Source organism: Paracoccidioides lutzii (assembly GCF_000150705.2).
Source record: "Paracoccidioides lutzii Pb01 unplaced genomic scaffold supercont2.7, whole genome shotgun sequence".
NCBI classification, from domain to species: Eukaryota; Fungi; Ascomycota; class Eurotiomycetes; order Onygenales; family Ajellomycetaceae; genus Paracoccidioides; species Paracoccidioides lutzii.
In genome coordinates, this window is record NW_015440953.1 from 278,753 (window position 1) to 302,224 (window position 23,472).

Sequence of the window (23,472 nt, forward strand, 5' to 3'; positions counted from 1 at the left end):
AGCGAAGGCAGCTCTGGCGGCCGCCGTAGCAGCCGGGCGGGCAGCGGCGGAGACGGCAGCAGAGACGAACGAGCGGCGGGACGCACTCGAAGCGGAAGACAGGGATTTGGCCAGCGAGCCTCGCAGGGCGCTGGCGACAGGTCTAGCAGACATTGCGAGGACAGACAGGATCAATTAAACTGGGGATTAGAGAGAGGCAGAGAGAGGCAGAGAGAGGTAGGATTGAAGATTGAAGATGATGTGCAGGCGTCGGAAGGTTTCTTCTTTTGTCTCGAGGCTGCCGAAGTTAAAAACTTCCGCATCGGGGAATTTGTCATCCGCGGAGGATTCTGCCGGGGGATGTCTGGCTGCTGCAACGGGCTCACCGCCTGGCAGCCCGGCGCCGATGTCGGGCGAGTCACGTGCAACCTCATGCGGCGTCTGACTCAGCCAAAAACCGGAGCTTTGGAGACCAGCCAGACGATACAACTTGTGTCAACGCTGCGATGAGCAACCCCAACAGACACATCGCGATCACCTCGTCCTCCCTTCACTCCGCGAAGAAGGGGGCCCCCACGGCTGCCTCGGCTGCGACGGATGCCCCTGGGGAGCCTCCCCAGCCCCTAAACAACGCGCCCCAGGACGCGACAAGCACTCATAACATCATCCTCAGCGGACCGGCCTGATCTTATCGGGATGAGACAATGCATGCTCAGACAGCCCCACCCGCTGTGGAAAGCTCTGCTGGGGCAAGCTGGCAGCTTACTCTCTGCAGAGCTGGCCTCAGTCCCTCGAGCACCGCAACGGGATCTAGATCCAGCACTCAGTGTCTTTGAGAAAGGCTCACCCTATCCCAAGGCACTACTGCACTATGGCAAGCTCTCAGCTGCAGTATCACCAGGGTCATTCAAGGCTGCTTAACTATATCAAAACCTAGTCGGGATAAGACTTACAACACTGCTGTTGCAGCAGTCGAGGAAACCCTCTGACAGGCGTCCTCCAGCCATCCCTGCAGTAGGCCAGTCATACAAGAGACATGTTCAACAAGCCTCTCATCCCACACACAAAGGAACTGAAGACCGACAGGTTATGATCAGGCTTTCAGCAACTCATCCAGCCCGGGACCCAGACCCTCAGGCCATTTATGAGTGGATGCAGGCTCTCATCCCAGACTCAACCTGGATCACTGATCCCTAACACTGCTCATCAAAGATCATCTTAGCTGTATTATTTCTGGCCAAGGCAGCGTTCATACTCGAACATGCAGAGCAGCTTAAAAGTTGCTGTCGGACTGTCACATTTGAACAGCAGATGTCTTGAACCACCTTTTAAAAAGTCAGCTCAATCAAGAAGACCACACACAGCTTTGATGGAGAAAGAGTCACAACAGTTCTAATTTCAGAAGAGATGCTTCTCTCTTGACATTCAAAATATGACTTGTTAGACTCTAATTCATATGATGCAATAGACAAATTAGTTCTTAGATTTCAATCTTCATGAAGAGTTGAAGTAAAAAAATCTTAAGAAGCTCATCTTTCAAATAAACTGTATTTATTTAGTCATCTGATAATCAACATGATATTAAGAAATCATCAAACGTTCTGTCCGGAACGAAATGTCATATAACTTTTAACATGAAGAGAAATTAGGGTGATCTTTGCATTATGAAGAGGGTAGCAATTTTTCATACTACGTTTTAAGCCAATATTGAAAAACAGTCAAGTTTCATAACATCACTCTCTCTCACTTGTAGATGAGAGAAATTGTGATATTATCATCATCATTCAGAAACTCTGAATAGCTACATTTACTCGTCTTTTCCAAAAGTCTTTTCTTATGTATGCTTTACTTCTCTCTGCTTCATCTGAAGTAAAGGATCTCAGATACTTCTTTATGTCAGAAATCTTGTATTCACTCGATAGTAGACATATAAAGGCTACGCCCTAACCCTCATGATACTTCGTACGATCGAAGTGGCGCTCTCGAGACGGCGCTATCGAAGCAGCGCCTCCACCTTCGTCGTATCAACCCCTAACTACCGAGGCGGTGGCTCAATCATCCTCGCATAAGCCCCTTGCTACTGAAGCTCCGCCCTTTACAAAGGAAGCCTGATCCCTACATTTTCCTTCCTTGACGATTTCCTTTCTGTTTTCATACGCGTTAGTTATCAGCTGTTCTCAGCGACCAGCCCGTTACATTAGGAATCGCTGAATTCATCCATTCCTCCAGTCATAGGAGAGGACAACAGTGATCCGAGACTTCGGGCGCTAGCTCCACCGAAGCCCTCCACACGGTATAGGGCTGCTCACGGACGAAGAGATCCAACGCATCTCTACAATACAGCCACAGGAGGTGCCGCGCCAGCGAAAGGTCTGAAGACCCTGGCCACCTCGGTTTATGCGATTTACCGCCGACGTCTCTACCGCTATTGACGAAGAATTCTACGACTCGATCAAGGAACTCGGTATGGGACATGAAGATGCCTCAGCAGGTGCACCTGTGTGGCTTCAAGAACTCCTCCAACAGCAGGCTTCACGCGAAGAAGCCTTTCAAACTGAGCTTCGAGACCTAAGAGCTCAGCTGGCTGCTGCTACCAGCACTACTCAACCATCTAACAGAGCTTCCCTCCACCCTGAGTAGAAACTTCCGAAGGAGAAGCTCCCTCCCTCCGCTTGAGACCAACGCAGGGTTTCCCTTCCAACCTTCCTTCCAATCTTCGACCAGAAGATTGGAAGGAAGGTTGGAAGATCCTGGAAGCCAAGGGACAGTTTTGGGATGACAGAATCAAGATCAAGCATGCTCCAGAACGCTCTCAAGCTGGAGCTCCTAAGGGAGACGGTTTCACAGGCTGACACGGATAACCACGTGGAATGCTGCACCAGCCTCCGTATGATTGAGAGTAGGCTTCTCCAGGTGAAGGCCATTCAGAGCTGTGGTCAGAGGGTCATCCCAACTACTCCCCGTACCACTACCACTGCTGTGTCTGCTGATGCCGTGGACTGGCAGCCCAGCGCGGCATATCTTGCATTCCATGGGACAGTCACCACTGCCGCGAAGCCATTCAGAGTCTCTGGGATCTCCGGTGCTGACGCTGCGGAAAGGCGTGCTCAGGGTGTGTGCATCAACTGCGCGAGGCCTGGACACATCGCGCTCACGCTGCACTAGCACATTTGTCCCTGTCAAGCGCCATGTTCGCGCTAAGCCAGCCTCAAAAGGAGAAGAAGGAATTGAAGGTGTCTGTTCAAAGCAGGGAAAAATAGTAACTCTCACCCCAGGATCACTGATGGGAGTTAACGCAGAAGGACTGCAGAACTTTTGAGGAAAAGAGACTGGTAATGCAATACATAGATAGATGGCCTGTATAATATGGAGACCATGATAGATAGTGGACTATGTCAATATGCAATGATTCATTCTTGAAAGATCTTTCAGCTTAATCTGCAGTGTATTCCTAGCTCAAGACGATGTTCACAGCTGCAACCTATGACCCTGACTGAAACTGTAGTCGTAGAGACTGACTCGTCTGGTAGATGACCGATGAAGCTCTCATGCGGTAAATGACAAGGAAGTGTGATCTTGTGTCTTTATGTCTGGAAAGAATATCTGCCAAGTCGATGATAAGATCTGTACAGGAAACTCCCGGCAATCATAAGATGCTTAGAATGAGAAGCAGAACTTGCGTGAAGAATTTACAATTTCTAACTGGTCCTAAGAAGTTGAAATACTTTACAATTATCTGAATGACAAGTGCCCTGATCTGAGTTTCCAGTCGGTTCAACTTTCTCATTCCATACCATTTGAGCATACAAACATACCTGCTGATGCTCTATTGAGAACAGAACATACCGAAATGAACCTCTGCTGCAAACATGTTAGGAGATTCTTCTTCTTCTTCTTCTTCTTCTTCTTCTTCTTCTTCTTCTTCTTCTTCTTCTTCGTGCTAGACCCTGTGCTGATCATGCAAATCCCTACAGCGCAGCACCTGCAGGCTGGGAGGCAGCAGAGTGACTCCAGCCGACCCCCGCGCGCACGGAGGCCCAAGTGGCATACCGCCATACCGCCACCCGGCCTGGCAGCCAGTGACGGGCCCAGGCTGACATTTGGGAATCCGATGGCGGGCGGCGAGAAAACCTAATCCCAGTTTAGTTTCTTGGATTGTCTTTTGTATTCTACAATTTATTTTGGGGGGGGGGGGGGGGGGGGGGGATGATGTCGTTGTGTGTGCAGTTATGGCTGTTGCCGTTGATCCAGGGCGTGCAGAAGGGCTTTCCGGCAGTCAACCCAGGATGCCTGTAAGACTGGTAGTAGGATATGTGCTGGAAGGGACATGTATATATCCAGTTCCACGTCTGGTTACATACAGACAGACAGACAGACAGACAGACATACATACATACAGACATACAGACAGACATACATACAGACATACATACAGACATACAGACAGACAGACAAGACGCTGATGATAGAACTGCTGCATTGCATCAATAGCATTGAACCTACCTGGCTGCAACCGGCGATTGAGAGCTATCCCGCGCCTTTGCTTTTGCTTCCTGTTCCTCTACCCTGTCTCTCTCCCTTGTCCACCTTGGCTGCATCTGTCTGCCTCTGTCTACTTTTGTCTTTTCTGTCTGCCACCTCCACCTCTACCGTGTCTCTACCGTGTCTCTACCGTGTCTCTCCCTCTCTCTCTCTCTCTCCCCCTCTCTCTCCACCTCTCTCCACCTCTGTCCCTCTCCCCCCCTCTCTCTGCGTTCGCTCTTCTTTTCTTTGTCTGGCGCTGCCGTGGTCCAACCCAATCCCGCTTAGACTTTGGCCAGCCCCAAATACCACCAACCGCCCATTGAACACCCGTTTCGGCCTGTTACTGGGCTTAGCGGGGGGGTTGGGTGTAACACCCTGGGGTGGACGTGAGGCCCTCCACACGACGATGCTGATTACTGGATTACTGAATTACTGGCCGGATTACTGGCCGGATTACTGATCGAATTGCTGATCGAATTGCTGATCGAATTGCTATTGCTGAAGTGCTGAAGTGCTGGATTGCTGGATTGCTGGCCGAATTACTGACTGACTCCAACCCCCGCAGGACCTGGTTAGGATGAGATTATGCTAAGCAAGCCCCCGTTTTCGTTTCTTTTTCTCGCTCCCAAGACGCAGCAGCAGCGGAAGGGAAAGAAAACCGACAGGTCGACTGGATAAATACTGCTGCTGGCCACTGCTCGGGGCCTTTCATCGATCCCGCCCGTCCATCCCTCCACACCGTATCGTCTATTGTGACAGCCTCAGACCCGGTTACTCCTCAGACCCGGTTACTCCTCTCATGTCTATATATTGAGACCGGCCTCGCTGGAGCTCTTCTCTGCGCTGCTCCACTCTTTGCTCTCGTGCTTTTCGACACATCGCGAAGCTCCCCCTCGGCCGGGCTGCTGGAGAGCCTGCGAACTACATATAATACCTACGCTTATCGCCAGTACGCAGTACAGCTGATTGACGCAAAGCCAATATACCACCACCAACCATGCATACGGGCTGCTGGCTGCCCATCCAAGACCCATAGAAGCCAAAAACAGATTTTTTTTTTTTTTTTTTTTTAAAAAAAAAAAAAAAAAAACAAATAAATAAATAAATAAATAAAAAAATAAAAATAAAAAAAATAATAATAATAAAAAATAATAATAATAATAATAAAAAAAAAGAATCCATCCCCCTTCACTGGAAAAGAACCCCCATCTGGACACACACACACCCACACACCCCAAGATGCCACCCCCCCAACCGCCCTCCATGTTCCCCTCAACCTTCCTAACCCAATTCCTCCCCAACCTCCCCAGCCGCAAGGCCCTCATGATCCTCGACCTCCAAAACGACTTCGTCAAACCAGACGGCGCCCTCTTCGTCCGCAATGTCCCGGACTTCCTCGACACCGTCACCCTGCTTGCCCAGCGCTTCCGCGAAACAGGCAATGTCGTCTGGGTCCAGACGCAGTTCGAGCAGAGACGCCCCGTCTTCAACCCGGACCGCGGCGGGGAGATGGTCGTCGTGGATAAAATGCCGCCGCCCGCTGGTGATGGCAATAGTAGTAGCAGCAGCAGCAGCAGCAGCAGCAGCAGCAGTGAGGGTGCACTGGATGATGGCGGCGATGGCAACGATGGCGGTGCCAATGGTGCGGTAAATGGTCGGCCGGCTGCGAAAAGTCCTGTTCTGCGGAGGATACGGGGGAAGAAGACGGCGGCGAATTCGCGCCGTGAGCAGCCTTCGCTGTACTCGGAGGATCCGGAGGCCTTTCTGTCCCTCCCCGCTATTATTAATAAGACCGGAGACGGCGGCGGTGGCGGCCCGCGCCGCTGCTGTCTGCCAAAGTCGGTCGGCTGCCAGTTCCCCGCACCCATCCTCTCGGCCATCGACCACGAGCGGGACACCGTGCTGGTAAAATCCGATTACTCTGCTTTCCAATCGGATGACCTCCTCCTCTCCTTCCGCACGCAGTTCATCAGGGAACTCTACATCTGCGGCTCGCTGTCTAATGTCTCGGTTTACGCCACGGCGCTCGATGCGGTTTCGCATGGCTTGGACGTTACGCTTGTCGAGGACTGTCTGGGCTTTAGAAGCTTTTCGCGCCATGAAGAGGCCATGAGGCGCATGGCAGACATGATGGGAGCCAATGGCATTACGAGCAAGGAGTTGACCGAGGAGCAGGATTGGGAGGAGGCAGCTGCGCCTCCGGAGCAGTGGCCGGAGCAATCCACCCCCTCCACCCCCGTGGGAATCGAGGCGGACATGGATATCCTCGCGGTCAAATCTCCCCGGCAATCCACCCGGTCGACGCCCAGGGGTGGCAGAGGGCACACCCCCTCCGCCTCCCTGGCTGATGCGCGCGTCACTACCCTGGAGTCTGAAGACGAAACGGTTGAAGACGATCATTTACGAAGGCCTCATATACGGCGGGCCGCATCCCGATCCCAGGATTCTTCCCACCCCTGTGCCGCCGCGTCTACCCCTGCGGCTCTCAGACTGAAACCCAATCGTGCGCGCATGAGAAGGCCCCGAAGGTCAGTCTCCCACGATGAGACAAATCAGTCCACCGACCAACCGCAATCCCAATCGCAACCCCAACCCCAATCCCAATCCCAATCCCAGCTTCGGTCGCGGAGGCAACCGCTCGACACCACCACCTCGCCAGCCGATCCTTCTTCCCGTGGTATAACACGGCCTAGAAGAAGCACACGAGCCCAAAACACCCTCCTCGGCCCCAATGACAGAATAGGCGAGGGCGACTCCCGCATCCTCTACGATCTACCTCTACCCCCCAAAACCTTCGACCTGCTCCGCGACGAGGTTAACTGGCAGAAAATGTACCATATGTCCGGCCAGGTGCCGCGGCTGGTAGGCGTCCAGGGCGCAATGCAGCTGGACAATTCGGTCCCCGTCTACAGGCACCCGGCAGACGAGTCGCCGGCCCTCTTGCCGTTCTCGAAAACTGTCAATGCGGTGCGACGGGTCGTCGAGAAGCTGCTTGGGCACCCGCTTAATCATGTTCTCATTCAGCTGTATCGGGATGGCCAGGATCGGATTTCGGAACATTCGGATAAAACGCTCGATATTCAGCGGGGCTCTTATATCTGCAATGTCAGCCTCGGGGCGCAGAGGACGATGACGCTGCGGACTAAACCTTCGGCGAATGCGAGGGGTGGAGCTGCTGTTGCTGTTGCTGATGCTGGAGCTGGAGCTGGTGCTGGTGCTGGTGCTGATACGGACGCGGATGCGGATGCGGATACTGACGCTGGCGGTAGAGCTTCAAAGGGCAAAGGAACCTCCGGGGCATCAACCCGCCGAACCCAAAAGGTCCCCTTGCCACACAACTCCCTCTTCATCCTCGGCGAGAAGACAAACATGCGCTGGCTCCACGCCATCCGCGCCGACAAACGGCCCGCCGCCGCAAAGCTGCCAGAAGAACTCGCCTTCGGCGGCGAGCGCATCTCCCTCACCTTCCGCCACATCGCCACCTTCATCAACCCGGACGCAGACACCATCTGGGGCCAGGGGGCGATTTCCAAAACCAAGCAATCGGCCGGCCAAATCGTGCATGGCGAGGCTGCGGAGACGGAACGGATGATCAGGGCATTTGGGCAGGAGAACCAGCAGAGCGACTTCGATTGGGAGGGCCATTATGGGCGCGGGTTTGATGTTGTCAACTTCTCCACGGTGTTGGTGGGGAAGCTGTTGCGCTGCGGGGATGAGGTGGCGGACCTGAGGGTGCGGTTGTGCTTTGTGGAGAATGGGGTGCGCTTTGAGGTTGTGGGTGTTGACGAGTTTCCGGCGGCGTTGAGGGGGACGCTGTCGCTCCCGCATCGGAGTGAGAGTCGCGGGGCGAGGCCGGTTTATATGGATGTCGACGGCGCGACGTGCATTGCGGGTGATGAGAGTATTTTGCTTCATGTGGCGAGGTTGAAGGGCTTGGAGAAGACTGAGGAGCAGAGGCAGTCGAAGAGTCCGAGCCCGAGCCCGAGTCCGAGTCCGAGTCCGAGTCCGAGTCCGAGTCCGCGTCCGAGTCCTGGCGCTGGCAAAGCGCGCGTCGAAAAGAAGCAGTCGCAACGACAGCAGCGACAGCAGCAGAAGCAGCAGCAGCAGAAACCAGAGCACAAACAGGCCCCATCCCTGCATGACAAACTGCGTGAAACGGACGACTTGCTCCGCTCCTGGCGCCGGTTCCAGAAGCTGAAAACCCCGCACAGTGTCCTGCGCCAGATGGACGGCTTTGAGGTTATTCTGCGCCACAAGGCGTTTTATGCGGGCCAGTTCTTTGGGATTGAGGATTGCGCGCTCTGGCCGGTTGTTAGGGATATTATTATGGAGGTTGGGATGTTGGATGAGAGCCGGTTTCCGGCGCTGATGGGCTACTATCAGAGGGTTGGGAGGAGGGGCTGTGTTAGGGCGGTTTTGGAGGAGGTGGCTCGGGAGAAGGAGAGGGAGAGGGCGGGGTAGGAGGAGGGGTGTTGAAGAGGGGTGTCTAGGGTTATGATATTTGTCTTTTCTTTTTCTTTCCTTTATCTTTTTGGCTGCTTTGCAATTTCTGAATTGATGGTGATGGTGTGATGATTCATTGAATTGTGTTTAGGGAGGTCCAACTTTTCCGCCCAGTTTTCCCATCGACGCATTGAGAATTGACCCTTTTTCACTATTTTTCTTCCCCTGAAAAGAATCTTTGTCTGGCATCAAAGTGGCGCATAGGGAATGGAATGATAGCTATGCATACCTATATATCATGAAACGGTGGGATGAATGACTACATATACGTCTCTTGTGTTTTGATTTCTCGGTTGTTTTTAGTTTGTCTCTTGTGGTGGTTTTGAATTTTTCAAACTTTTCCGCGTAGTAAGACGCGCTCTATTAATGTCACCTCATGGACCTGCCTTTTTTTGCTTTTGGATATGGGTATACAGGTTCTAATTTGGACATATATGGGATTGTGAAAGTTTTAAATTATGTACGGATGTCGTAAGTTATATACATGTGAGGAAGTACTTTGTGCCTTTTCACGACTCACCCATGCATGCACGTTCAGTGCATTTACATACATGATCCGTGGGTGGGGATCTGCATGCAACTATTCCAGCAAGATGTATATAGAGATGGATGCCTTCCAGTTCAACCCAGTTAACTGAGGAATGCATCTGCGATCCGAAGTATATATATATATACAGACATAAAAGCGTAGATGTGGAATATATATACGTCGGAAGCTACACAGCCGTCCCGACCTGGACTCACAGCTTCTCGAATGTCGGGGTGCGCTTCTCCAGTCCGGAGAGCAGAGCCCGCTGGATATCGCTCGTCTGCAGGGAAGCGCTGTTCCACACGCCGGTATATCGCAGGCCTATCGAGACGCCCGACGTTAGCACGTTCGCGTCCTCAAAACCCAACCACCTCATTATCCACACCACCACATCTAATTCATGAACCTACCGTCCTGCACGGAATGGTCCCGCGACCAATTCAGCATCTCCTTCGTCCCCTGCACCGCCACGGGGCTCTTGCGCGCCATCAGCCCGGCCATCTCCACCCCAGCCTTGACCGCCGCCTCCTTCGTCTCAAACACCTCGTTCACAAACCCGACGCGCCGCGCCTCCTCGGCCCCAAACACCCGCGCCGTCATGCACACCTCCTTCACCCACCCGAACGCGCCCACAATTTTGCCAAGCCGCGACAGCGTCCCGATATCCGCCGCAAGCCCGATATCAACCTCCTTGACGGCGATCTTGGTGTCGGCGGAGCAGAGGCGCACGTCTGCCGCCGCGGCCATGTCCACGGCGAGCCCGTAGGAGATGCCGTGCAGGATTATGACGACGGGCTTCTCGCAGCGTTCGAGGGCGGAGATGCAGTCTTGGAATTCGGCGATGTGGCGCCGGAGACGGGTGGCGGTGCGGGCCGGGTCGACGCCCTTGTCTGCAGCCTTGGGACCGAGCATGCCCTCCGAGGCGGCTTTTACGTCCAGCCCTGCGGTGAAGGCTGGGCCGGCGCCGGTGAAGATGATGGAGCGGACGTCGGGGGAGGTGGAGAGGGTGTTTATGATGGTGCGCAGTTCGAGCCACATGCTGTCATTTTTGCGTAGGGTTAATTGAGGGCTGTGGTACAGGGGAGGGGCGGAGAAGAGCGGAGAAGAGGGGAGAAGAGGGGAGGGGAACGGGGGAGGGAATACGGCTCAAAATAGGCGTTCAACTTCTTCGGCCTGTTGGTTTCGACGTGGGCGACATATTCCTGCGGGAAAGCGACGTTGAAGTACTGGTAGGAGGGGATGTCGGGGGCCATGGTTCAGGTGTCTCTCTATCTACAGTCGACTGCGGGGGGTTGGATAGATACGGCAGCCTATAGTGACATTTGGGTCAAATGGGTTTTTTTGATGGTTTTTATACTAGTGTTACCATGAACACGCACCAATCATATTCATTTAATTTGTAATCAAATAGAGCTTGTTGATTATAGCTCCTCTGTGTAAGAAAATTTTGTGATCAAGGCACACTAACTCTATTGATTACATGAGTGACAAGAATAGGGGTGAGAATAGGGGTAAGAATAGGGGTAAGAATAGGGGCAAGAATAGATCTGTGAGAAATAAGACTTATTATGAGAATAATAGCTAGCAAAATAATTCTTCACATTAGTATCAATCTTTACAGCGCATACTAAAATCTATCAAACATTCTACTAATCACCCTCAACTCTGAGGTCAAAAGAATCTATCAATCATTCTATCAATCACTCTCGACGCTGATGCCGAAATCTTGTCCCATTTGCAGGTGGGTCAAGATAGTTTGATTGTGTTTCAATTTCATCAGAATGACTCTTTTCCATCTCTGTCACAGTGTTTTCCATCTCCTTCTTTATATTTTCCTCCTCTGTCTCTGATTCCAGCTTCTCCCACTTGAACAATAGATCCTTTTCAAGCTTCATTGTCTTCAATTCATTAACTTTGTCTTCAGATTTTGTAGGGATTGGGGACGGCCGTCTTCGTTGGATAAGATTTAGAATGGGTAAATCAACTGAGAAAGCACGTTCGCGTTTGATCACTGATACGGAGGTATTCTCTTCTTTGACTTTGATATCTGGTGATTTGACTTTGATATTCTTTGGTTCCGACAGTTGTTCGATGGGGTGATTGGACTCATCATAGGTAACAAGACAAATGTGAATAATTGTAGTTGTTGAGGTTGATGAGTGCACTTTCTTAAATGAACTCAATAACTTTTCCAAATCCAACATCCAAACATCAGGAGTGAGCATAACTGCACCATCCTTTCCTGTAACTGAGGCAGAAATGAATACATCAACTGGAGAAACAACTGTAAGAATATTCTTCCAGGCTGTATCAAGTCTGGCAGTGATGATTTCTAGAAAATCCTCCATTGTGAAAAACACACAATCTGAGTAGATTTCATTTTGAATTTTTCGAATTGACTCCCAGTTATAGTGTGTTTGTAGTTTGGCATCATTGTATTCACACTTCCAAATATGAATAAGAATTTTGTAGGATTTTTGCAAGGAGGATAGTTGATTCAGCTCAGGTTTGATCGCAGGTTCTTTTATAGGTGATGTACGTTGAACTGGTGTACCAGCATTGGGGGTCATTTGTTGAACTTTTTGTGTTTTTTGAATGGCCAGTTGACGTGCTCGTTGAGGAGGTCCAGGATCAAGAATTGTGGCAGAGAGTGACGGTGTCAGAGCTGGAGGACTGGGACTATCTTCAATGACAATGATTTCATCATTTATTGAAGAGATGATGGAGGATTTTGGTGTGGATGGATTGGCTTTGCCACAATAAGGACAGGCAGCTTCACTATTACAGTGTGCTTCATGAGAAAATCCAGGACGATTGGGGCAGAATGGTGTCCACATAGTGAAGTAAATCAAGATGATAATAAACAACAAAGAGAAGAACAGGAAAATTTGAGTGTGTGTATATATATATCTGTTTTTGAGGGTAAGAGAGTGAGAGATTGTGTGTGTGTGTGTGTGTGGATTTCGGTAACCTGATTAGTATAATGATTAGTATAATAGCTAACTGCTTTGGGAGTGTTAGACATGATGAGTAATATTATAAAATATCTTCAAAGAGTTAGTTACAGTGTACACACTACAGAATATTTCTGTATCAATTAAGAAAATTGTTTATTGATATATATTTTAATACTGTCAATAACTTTAGATTGGAATATATAACTATATATGATTATAATTTTCAAGTTATAGAGTGTTTGAGTATATGAATACATATATTCTGTGTGTCCGGTGTACATACATTGTATATATATATATATATATATATATATCTAGTTCAAAATTCATGTAGCACTACAATATAAAATTTATAGAATAATTGTTATAGTAACAAACTTAAAAAGTATATTCTTGAGAATATTAGTAGAATACTTAGTAGAATACTTATTCATATTCAATCTAATTACATCTGTGATACATCTGGCTTAACATCCTCACTGTTCTCATCAGAGATATCAGGCTTGATATCTTCACTATTCTCACTATTCTCATCATAGATTTTCATTTCCATCACATTATCAAAATTCATCTCATGCTCCTGCAATCGCTCTGTCAGCCAGTCCCAAGCACCAGTTGGCTTTTCAGATTCCTGTAGAATAGGAACTTGTTGAAATCTTATATGATCATGTACAAGTTTTCGCAGCTGAAGATATATTATCTTATGTATACGTTCACCCTGTTCATTGACAGCTGCAGCAGTGACTCTTCCAGAAGAAAATCCCAATTTTGAAATCTGATTCTGACACCAATTCTTTGTCTCCAGTGGTAGATACTCATTAATATCTGTCAAGTATTAGTATCTCTATAATATTAGATCAACAGAGATATTAGTAATGAAGATATTACATACCCCAGTTTTCAAAGTGCATGTGAAGTTCTGAAAGCACTTGTGAATCTGGTTTTAAGCCATGCTGTAATGCATTATCAGGATGATAATAGAGCTTCCAGGGCTGTCCATATACCCCATCAGGTCGTTTACGTTGAGCTCGAATTCGATGATTATTCCAGACTCTCACATAGTTTGTCATCTCTTGTCGAATAATTGGCATATATACAGCGAGAAAGGCAATACGATCAGATAATTTATTGGTGTGATATAGACCTGTATGACTGAGATTCAGAAAATAGCGCTGAGAGAAGATTAGCATAAAGATTAGTATAATAATTAGTAGAAAGAATATGGAATTTCATACTCTCCAGTAATTTGCCAACTGTTTTGCAAGTTGTCCCCACCAAGATTCAATTCGTTGATTTAGTGTACTTGTTCCAAATCGATAGCACTCATTCAAAGAAGTATTTGAATCAGTTGCTTGATGTAGTTTGAGTTGTGCAGCTGCAATCATTGAAGTTTCGGTTCCTCTATCTGAACGAATAACCTGAGGAAAAGTATCGGTTGCTTGTAGAACATCAAGAAATTGTCGAAGAACAGAAACAGCAGTACGGTTTGTGATTCCAATATATATCCACACTATATATCGAGAATATGCATCAATTGCTGCATAGATTTCGATTCCCCAATGTTGAAGCTTGCAATAACCATCAATAGACCAAAGATAATTTGGTCCGGGAACAATGTAGGATCCTCGGTGACGTTGGAGATCATTTAGCCGACGTGTAATTCCATCTGGATCGAGAAGCCGAACTGTTTTGAATAGACGATCTCTGATTTTATTAGTATTATACTAATCATTATATTAATCAAAACATACCGTGAAATGCTATGCCCCTGCTGCCTAAAATGGGTGTACAGATGTCCTCTTCCAAAACCCTGAATAAATCCACTGTCAAGCTCTTTCTGTACAGTAGATATAAGCTCTTTCTGCATCTCATCACTCTCATAGTCATCTCTTCGCTGATGAAGTTTCAATTGCTGCCGAATTTGACGAAGCTCACGTATAGAGAGTTGAGACTCAGGATGCTTTTGTTGAATAACTGATAGAATATCAGCATCCTGCAAGCCTCGTGAAAACAATTCTTGAATAAGATTGTGAATTGATTCATCAGCTTCCCATTTCTTGGTTTTTCTAACATTCCATTTTCGAAGACAACGAACAAGAGTTGATCGACTAACTTCAAGATTATGATCTCGTTTCAATTGAGAGATAATATCTTGTTGAGTTAGATTGTGTTGATGAAGATTAATAATAAGATCTTTGTGAGAAAGAAGATATGAATAACCAGATGGAGGCATTTTAAAAGAAAGTGAAAGAAAAAGTATTCATCATTCTAAAATAAAGAAATAAAGAAAGAAAGAAAGAATGAATGAATGAATGAAAAATTGATAATATTATAACATCATAAAAAAAGTAAATAAGAAAATCAAAACAAACAGATAATGTACTAAACTAACTAAGTTAGCTTGCTTTAATATAAAAAAAATTTTCAACAAAAAACAGATTAGTAGAATGATTGCTATAATCATAAAAACAAAAAAAAAAAAAATCAACTTTCAGACTTAAAAAGCATGCACTCATCCGGGCTCCATCTCATTTGCATAAATTCCTCTGGAGTCATTTCCTCTTTCAAGGCTCTATGAGCCTGTTTACGAGCATCAATATCCTTTTCTGAATCTTCAGTCTTTTGCTCACTCCACCATCTCTTTGCCAAATTTGAGTCAATTTGTTCTGCACAAAGCAGCATTTTCAAAACAGAAAGCTCCTGATTTGAAATTTTTTTTAAAAATCGATGATGACTGGCAGTATTGTTGAAAGAATGATGTCGGAATTTTTGAAAAAGAGAATTGCTGATATCTTTCCATGAGAGAATCCACTGCTTGTATAAAACAGCAGCAAGACTTCCTCCTTTTTTCATCAGTTTCACCCCTTCCTCATACGCAGCCCGGGAATCTTCCTCAGTTGGCATATTTTCTTTACCAAACCGTTTTTCATCTTCCAGCCGCCATTTCACTTCTTGCATGGTGTCCTCAGAATCTAACAAATGATTCCATGCGGCAAGCCTGTGATAAATCATTAGAATGATTAATATAATGATTAGTAGAATATAGAACTTACTTTTCACTTGGTTTTGAGATATCTTCCTGTCTCTGCTCCAGCATCGATGCTGTAATCCCGGTGCTAAGTCTATATTCTATTAATATTTATATTAACAAGATTTCAAGATTTGTTAACTACCTTTTATTCATGATCTCTGTTCTTTTATCCTCAATCATCTTCTTTTGATCCTCAGTATTTGCCTCTCTGAATGCATCGGTATTTTTCAGCTGTCGAATATGATAATTTACTGCTGCACGATCTGCATTCTTCGCCTGTTCAATAGTGGCCTCCTCCTCATTCATTTTTTCCCTTCGTTTCATTGCTCTTTTTGTGTGAGGGTTAATCGACATTTCTTCTTCAGCTTTTCGTTTCTGGCCAGCTGTGGCTCCAGGCTTTGGTCCGCGGCGTGTCATTTTGATAGGATGAGAAAAAAACTGATCTTGGAAGTGGGAAACAAAGAATCTGGCGCAGGAAATAGTTGATTGATACAATGATTGATAGAATAAAAAGGCAGGCAGGCAGCAGAGCAGAAGTAGTGAGACAGGAGAAAGAAGAATTGAAAGAATTGAAAATCAATGTTGATATTCTTTGTGATGTGTTGTTGTGTTCACTTGATTGCCTATTTGAGCGTGCTTGTGTTGTTGTGTTATTCATCAACTGCACATAACTGCACACATAACCGCACTCTCACTTCAAAGATCTTATCTTTTTGCTCTTTTTCTTTTCCAATCTTTTAATCTTTTCATCCATCTCATTCTACACGCCTCCCCCCCCCCCCCCCCCTGCAGAAATTTTTTAAATTATCTTCTTGTTTCAGCAATGTAAGTGAGCTACAGTTCATTTTTATACTAGTTATTATACTAATCAGTAAATAAGCAGCTAGAATCATCAAATCCACGCAAAAATGGCTCGTACCAAAATGACTGCAAGAAAATGTGTTCAACAGAGAGGGGCAAAAAAAAATATAGCCAGCAAGGCAAGAAAGGGGGGAAAGCATCCTCCGGGACAGCATGTGGCTCATGTGAAACCTCGACGTCGCTATCGTCGAAAAGCTGGCAGTAAGTAAAAGTATATTCATAGATTTTTTGAATTTGAATATCTAATTTAATTATTTTAGCCACTGCTCTCCGTGAAATCCGCCGTTATCAGCGTGATGTTGAGCTTCTTATTCACAAGCTCCCATTCCAGCGTCTTGTCCGTGAAATTGCAGCAGATATATATGGTGATCTTCGATTTCAAGCATCTGCAATTCTGGCTTTGCAGGAGGCTGCAGAGGCGGTTTTGATTGATGAATTCACAAGTAAGAAATGACTGGATTTTACAAGCTAATCTACTAATCATTATACTAATCAATGAGATGTTAGTGACAAATCTATGCGCCATCCATGCCAAACGTGTTACCATCCAGGAAAGGGATATGAAATTGGTGCAGAGGTTGCGACAAATCATGACAGGCAGTCGCATCCCAGGACGTGGAAATGGTTATTAGTAGTTTTCACTTTTTTCACTTTTTTTGATTTTTCATTTTGATTTTTTGATGATATCCAGGAAAATGATTGTTTTTTGATTGTTTTTTTGATTTGATTTTTTTCTTAGCTTAATCAGAATGAAATGAGATGTTTCTGCAACAGACAAATCCTCATATAAATCTCTATTGGTGAGTGTTTATAAGTGGAATTAAGTAATTACAGTGGAAAAACACAAAAAAACCCATTTGACCCAAATGTCACTATAGGCTGCCGTAATAGAACAACTATCGGACGGGCAACAAGTTGGTAATATATGAAGCAGTAACTCGTTAGTTGATGGTGAAGAGAGAGGCGACATTTAATACAGCGGCCAGAGCTGGTCCTTTTATAACTAGTTATTGCACATTGCTTTTATAAGCTCTCGGTCCAGGTAACTAACTTCTTACTGGAGCCATTCGGGCTCTATCCGCACTGGCGACAGCCTAACGGTCAGTCGTAGCCACACCAGATGCTGCAATTTGATGGATTTACGATGTCACGATTTCTGAACCAAGGTTTAGGCATCCTGTGGAATGCGCCCATCGGTTCGTTTCCCCCGAATGGCCCGCTCACCCCGTCGGAATGGAGTCGGTTCCTGAGTAGTTATCTGCATCTGCGCGTTGCTTGGGCTCAGCGTCCCGTTGAGCCGAGGCATCTGCGGGTGGTTTGTTGCGTATAAACTGACTGGCTCCTACGCTGTTGGATTCCGCATCCTGTAACCTGAGGAGCTCGTCTACACAGATCCAGTCTCTGTTTGATGCTGGTGGCACGTTGTGGATTGGGTTGTCACCACTGTAGTTGACGTCTGATATGGAAAGGAACCACTTCTATTGGGCGTAAAACCTATGTGGCGCGGCAAGTAACTAGTTAAAACTATACGAATGTTCAGCTGTATCTAGATGCGTGGTCAGACTCGCCCTGCAGCTGCTTCTGACTTCGAGAACAGCGGCAGGATGTGTTCTTTTGTCAACAGAGATTGCAGTCGAAAAGCTCGAGTCAGGACAACCAACGCAGGAGCTCCGGGACCTGGTCAAAGAATCCCAGAATTAAGAATGGTTTCTTTCGCAACATTTCTCCCGTCTTTCGAGCATCGAATATATATATACACCTGTAATATCAAAATGCAAATAAATCATTGTTTTGCCAGAGATGGTGTTTGGTATATGACACATAAAAAATTTGCTTGTCCTCGCAACGCACAGCGGGTTATTTCCATTCTCCATACTTATTCTTCCCTTTTTCTCTTCCCCGCGCTCGCCTGCGCTCCCTTCCCGGCCCCTGCGTTAGCACCGGACCGCCGCCCCTCACAAAGCTCCCCCCACGCATCCTCGAACACCGTCTTCCGTGGTCCAATCTGGCCCTCACTGAAATTCAGCGCCCGAATCACTTCCATCGACCCCGTTCCCAGCGAGATGCCCTTTCCTACAATAATACATTCTGACACACCCTCAATAAGATCCGTCCTCCCCGCCCCACCAGCGTCGAACAGGTGATCTGCCGTCTTTTCGAAACTGGCAAGTTGCAGCACGGAGTCCCGCATCTTGGCAAGCCCGAAGCGCGTAATGCCCAGCACCTCACCCTTGTAGGTCATGACGTCTGCGAGCAGTTGCATGTGCCGCGGGTCGATAGCCATGTCTTTCATGACTTCGCCGATTTCTTCGACGATGGTCGTTCGCGCTGCCTCGATGCCGAGAACCAAACGGGTTTCCATGATGTTGTTGGTGCGGGTGTTACGGCCGTCTATGCCGTCGGTGGTCATGCAGTCACGCAGGCCGTAGCCTTCGACAAGGAGTGTGTTGGTGGTGCATGTTTCGTCCGTGCGGATAATAGCTCGGGAGCACTGGGGGTGCCCGAGAACCTGGATGGTGGGGATGAGGCGTTTGAGGTGCTTGAGGCGAATGTAGGGATCAGCACCAGTAGCGGCCTCTTCGGATTTGGAGAGGGCGGTTCGGGTGGCTTGCTGATCGACAAAGATGTGGATGTGCGAGCCGAACGACCGGAATTTTAGATCAGCGGATTTGAATCGTTTGTGTTTCTTTATGGCTGCGAGGATATCTTGTAGACCCAGTTCGAGCTGTAGGTTTTGAATGGTAGAGAAGTCAATTTTGATGTTGATATATGCGTCGTTCCCCGTCCAATCTTCCTCGATATAATAAATGACATCTCGCATAAATGTCTTCTCAACTCGACCTTTGACAATCTGTGCAGCGCGAAGATCCCCTTTATTCACAAGCTGACAGGTGATGACTGGTGTACTGATTTCCTTGGAGGCGTTGATGATTTCCTTGATACGAGGTACACCCTGAGTGATGCTCATACCGGCAACACCAGCGAAATGGAAAGTTTTCAGGGTCATCTGCGTTCCTGGCTCTCCAATCGACTGTGCACCAACAGCACCAACAGCATGGCCAGGTTCAACTTGAGCCTTCTTATACTTGACCAGACACGAGGTGATGAACGCGGCGAGTGTCCTGGCCGATATTTTGGCTGTGTGATTGATACCTCTTCCTCTTCCCTGGCCATTGTTTCCTCCGTCAATCGACCTCAGCTTTTCAGCCTTGGAACTTATATAATCCTCAATGGACTGAAGATAATCTCGGGCACTTTCCAGCTGGTCAATGCCATTATCGCTTCGATCCATATAATCTAAACGATTGCCCATCAAGTCATATCTATTAAGTCTAGCCCGTTCTTTGGCAAGCAGGCTTTGGCATAGCGTCATGATTTCATCCGGAAGAAGGCCCTTGTCAGAGTTATCGAAAGTAGTCACTTCGGAGTGAGTAAAAGTCCGGTCAAAGTTAACTGGCCTAGCGTTGCCCTCCATATCAACGGGATCTAATTTATCATCACCGTATTGGAACTGAACGATGCTCGAAGACGAGTTTCTGACAGTTCCGTCGTATCGCGTTGACAGATCCTCAAGTGATTTCATTAACCGACGGGACATGTAACCAGTCTCTGCAGTCTTAACGGCTGTATCAACGAGACCTTCTCTTCCAGAAATAGCATGGAAGAGAAACTCTGTCGGACTCAAGCCAGAAAAGAAGCTGTTCTGCACGAAACCTTTCGCCGGAGGCTGGCGAGCATGCTTGGGAAAGTGAGGCAGCGTTCGATCTTGAAATCCATCCTGAACTCGCTGACCTCCAATAATCTGCTGACCGACGAGCGCAACCATCTGGGCGACGTTGATGTTCGAACCCTTGGATCCAGAAGTGGCCATTATCAAGGGAGTGTTCCATCTGCTTAGTTCCGAAATACAGAGGTCACCAGCTTGCTGACGAACTTTACTGAGAATACCTGATATTATGTTCTCCATAGTCATCTGCTCGTCGCACCCTGGGGCCTTTTCAAGATTTCCAGATTTGAATTTTTGAATCACCTCATCGCACTGCACATATGCATGCTCTACCAGTTCTTTCTTCTCTTCCAATAGTCGGTCGCCTGGATATACGTCAGTGATTCCGATCGAGAAACCGAGGTCCGTGATCCATCTGGCACATAGCCTTGAGAGACGGTTCATCCCCTCAGCCGCAATAGCAGGTCCGTAATCTCGAAGCATGACGTAAAATACGGAATCCTTTTTGCCGGACCCAATCGTATATTTATCCATGACACCACACATGACTTCTGAGTTCCGAATGCAGAGCCAGCGATCATTAGCATCTAGGTCGCGAGGTGTTCCTTTGGGAGCTTTGAATTCTCGACAGGCGGCGTCTAAATTGACTAGGACTGGAGAATCCTTATTGGGTCGCATCAATATGTTGAAAACTTGTTTTCCCGTCCATAACATCTGAGGCTTCAGGATTGAAGGAGGAGGGAGGTCAAATCTGGTGCCAGGTAACAGCATGTACAGGCAAACTTGCGTGAAGGTTTTGCGATCGTAGAAAACATTCTTACTGCTTAGCATGTAGGCAGCAGTGATGAAATCCTGAATAGCAGAAATGATGGGTTCGCCGTTTTTGGGGGTAACCAGGTTATTCTTCACTCCCATTAACTCCATCGCTTCCGCCCTCGCCTCTTCTGTCTGCGGCACGTGTAGGTTCATTTCGTCTCCGTCAAAATCTGCGTTGTAAGGGTTGCATACGCACTCGTTAAGACGAAATGTCCTGTGTGGTCTGACTTTGACAAAATGTGATAAAATACTGAGCTTATGCAGAGAAGGTTGTCGGTTGAACAAAACAATATCTCCGTCCTCAATATGGCGTTCGACAATATCTCCCTCCTCCAGCTCATTCGCAATCAGGTTTGGGTTACCGAACTTCAGGTTCATTTTAAAATTTTGGCTCTTCTTGAGAACATAATTCGCACCTGGCCAGGTCTTTGTACCGTTGCGAACACACTGTCGCAGTTTGTCCTTGTTATACCTCGTAACCTGCTCCGGGTAAGTCATGTTCATAGCAACTAGAATGGGCACTGCAACCTCATCGATCCGGAGATTGGGATCGGGAGATATGACAGTTCTGCTAGAAAAATCAACACGTTTCCCCGAGAGGTTTCCACGGAATCGCCCCTGTTTTCCTTTAAGTCGTTGACAAAAACCTCGAATCGGCTTTCCAAAATCGGCCTTTTGCAGACCCGGAACGTCACTATTGATGTACACTGCAAGCTGTAACTGCATGTGATCCCAGCATTCGATGATGGTTTGAACAGGGGCGCCTTTGTTCAACGCGTTTTTCAGATTCATATTGCTCTGAATAATATCCCCCAGTTTTGCAGTCAGATCGTCTTCAGTGCTAGCAGCCTCCTGTCCTACCGACGGCCTAATGCACACAGGCGGAGCGGGAATATATTGCCACAGAAACACCTCAGGTCTAGCTTCCGCAGGGTTCAGACCGAGTAGCTCGCAATCTTCGTTCGAAATGCGACGGAACAGCTTCAGCACACGGAGCGGATGGAGATCATCATGCGCCTTTTTAAAATGTTTCTCGATCTCCGGATTGCTCTTCTTCGCTTCCTCAAACGACTTATCGAAGAAAATTTTGCTAGGTGGGGGTACCTTCTTCACCGACGTTGATGTGTTGAAGGCCCTGAATTTCTCGTGTGAGATTTTCAAAGCGCTGGTTCCAGCTTTCTTCACCACGCCGTTGATGGCATTGCAGTTGTAGCATGTCCGTGTCTTTCGGCATCTCTCGTTGATCTTTTTCACAATCTGCATGCGTCGGAGGTTATCGATTCCAGGTCTGCGAAGTTCTTTTAGAAACGACCGCCGCTCTGGTTCGGGTAGGAGGATATGCGAGCAATCCTAATGCGGGCAGAGAAGAAGCAGGTATTAGTCAAAACAAAATATCTCCAATCGAAAATAAAATAATATACATCATAAAACAATTACATGAAACATCCAAAACAACCACTGACCTTGCATATCTCCTGAAGAATGCTAATAACCAGTTTGAAGTAGCCCACATGAAAAGCTGGCAAGACCAACCTCACATGCCCAAAATGTCCGCTGCATATTTGCAGCCCTCCGCCACAAGTATCGCAAGTGCCCGATTTGCTGGAGATCCCCATGCGGCCATCGAGAGGACCGTGGGGTACGATGGCACGGTCTTTTTCGAGATCGAAGAGCTTCCTATCCGAAACTTCGACAACGGCTTGGCTCACGATATCCTGGGTTGAGCTGTTGGAATTGGAATGATGTGTTTAGCAGTCATACTCTTTGTTTTTAAAATATTTTCTACTTTTCTCCTCTTTCACGCCCTTCTCTTGCCCTCCCGTGTAACTTTTTATCTTTCCTGTAGTTCCAATAAGAGGCGCACTTACAGAACTCCAAATTTGATCTCCTTGATAATTTTTGGTATGCGATCCATGACCTGGGCTTTACCCAGGTCGATCTGTGCAGCCTCTGCGGACTGCATGGCCCTGGTATCACGAAGTTTTCATGGTCGCTTTCTGAGAAGATGAAGCGTGATGGTGGAACTAGAGGGACGGAAGCTCCGCTCGAAAACGGCGCAATGGATAACTTATAATAAATGTTAAAACTTCGATACGACGGATTTGTGCTCGATGAGTCGGATGATGGTAGAACAAGTTATTTTTCGGGTGTGGTTAGAGCGGGAGAAGTGTGTTGGTTTGTCATGACTGATTTTATTGAGTGACGTTGAGTCGAGTTGAAGTCATCCATGGATTCGCCTTAAAACATTTCGTCGATAGCGGGGTTGGCGACGAAAACCCTCCTTATTTCAGGCCCGGGATAACTTTGAAGTATTAATCAATCAAACACCTCCAATTGAAGACCTATATAATTTGTCTTGAATTCTTGAAATCAATATGTAATTTCAGATTGTTTTTTTTAATCAAATCAAGCAGGATATATCAAAGATAGCCCCGGTAATTTCTTGGTGGAATATAGTAACCAAATCAAACTATAAATCCCAGAAATGGTCTACACAGAATGGGCAATATAGAGTGTATCTAGATCCCTAGCTATCGTACATCGC

At 47.2% G+C, this 23,472-nt stretch overlaps 7 protein-coding genes across 7 annotated transcripts in view; 5 read left to right on the top strand and 2 right to left on the bottom strand.

The window, feature by feature from the left end:
- PAAG_11607 (hypothetical protein) overlaps window positions 1–665 on the top strand; it is a gene marked incomplete at both ends in the record, with an annotated part of 1,546 nt that extends 881 nt beyond the window's left edge. The window contains one exon of the mRNA XM_015847226.1: window positions 376–665. Within this exon, the coding sequence (XP_015703135.1) occupies window positions 376–665 (290 nt within the window). The remainder of the gene's footprint in view (window positions 1–375) is intronic.
- A 22-nt stretch (window positions 666–687) lies between these two features.
- On the top strand, window positions 688–1,176 carry PAAG_11608 (hypothetical protein; the record flags this gene model as incomplete). The annotated part of the gene is made up of 2 exons (XM_015847227.1): window positions 688–870; window positions 949–1,176. 2 exons carry the CDS (start codon window positions 688–690, stop codon window positions 1,174–1,176), a joined length of 411 nt encoding a protein of 136 aa, XP_015703136.1.
- Window positions 1,177–2,376: 1,200 nt separating this feature from the next.
- On the top strand, window positions 2,377–4,114 carry PAAG_03405 (hypothetical protein; the record flags this gene model as incomplete). Its single annotated transcript, XM_002794814.2, has 7 exons — window positions 2,377–2,615; window positions 2,667–3,091; window positions 3,145–3,212; window positions 3,279–3,311; window positions 3,510–3,532; window positions 3,819–3,850; window positions 3,954–4,114. The coding sequence occupies 7 exons, from the start codon at window positions 2,377–2,379 to the stop codon at window positions 4,112–4,114; spliced, it is 981 nt and encodes a 326-aa protein (XP_002794860.2).
- Window positions 4,115–5,742: 1,628 nt separating this feature from the next.
- PAAG_03406 (isochorismatase family protein family) lies at window positions 5,743–8,964 on the top strand (the record flags this gene model as incomplete). Its single annotated transcript, XM_002794815.1, has 1 exon — window positions 5,743–8,964. The coding sequence occupies one exon, from the start codon at window positions 5,743–5,745 to the stop codon at window positions 8,962–8,964; it is 3,222 nt and encodes a 1,073-aa protein (XP_002794861.1).
- Window positions 8,965–9,746: 782 nt separating this feature from the next.
- Window positions 9,747–10,788, bottom strand: PAAG_03407 (Delta(3,5)-Delta(2,4)-dienoyl-CoA isomerase; the record flags this gene model as incomplete). The annotated part of the gene is made up of 3 exons (XM_002794816.2): window positions 9,747–9,856; window positions 9,946–10,574; window positions 10,679–10,788. The coding sequence occupies 3 exons, from the start codon at window positions 10,786–10,788 to the stop codon at window positions 9,747–9,749; spliced, it is 849 nt and encodes a 282-aa protein (XP_002794862.1).
- A 5,643-nt stretch (window positions 10,789–16,431) lies between these two features.
- Window positions 16,432–17,016, top strand: PAAG_03411 (histone H3; the record flags this gene model as incomplete). Its single annotated transcript, XM_015844958.1, has 3 exons — window positions 16,432–16,585; window positions 16,645–16,827; window positions 16,892–17,016. 3 exons carry the CDS (start codon window positions 16,432–16,434, stop codon window positions 17,014–17,016), a joined length of 462 nt encoding a protein of 153 aa, XP_015701932.1.
- Window positions 17,017–18,260: 1,244 nt separating this feature from the next.
- Window positions 18,261–22,890, bottom strand: PAAG_03412 (DNA-directed RNA polymerase III subunit RPC1; the record flags this gene model as incomplete). The annotated part of the gene is made up of 3 exons (XM_015844959.1): window positions 18,261–22,277; window positions 22,391–22,652; window positions 22,796–22,890. The coding sequence occupies 3 exons, from the start codon at window positions 22,888–22,890 to the stop codon at window positions 18,261–18,263; spliced, it is 4,374 nt and encodes a 1,457-aa protein (XP_015701933.1).
- Window positions 22,891–23,472: the final 582 nt, after the last annotated feature.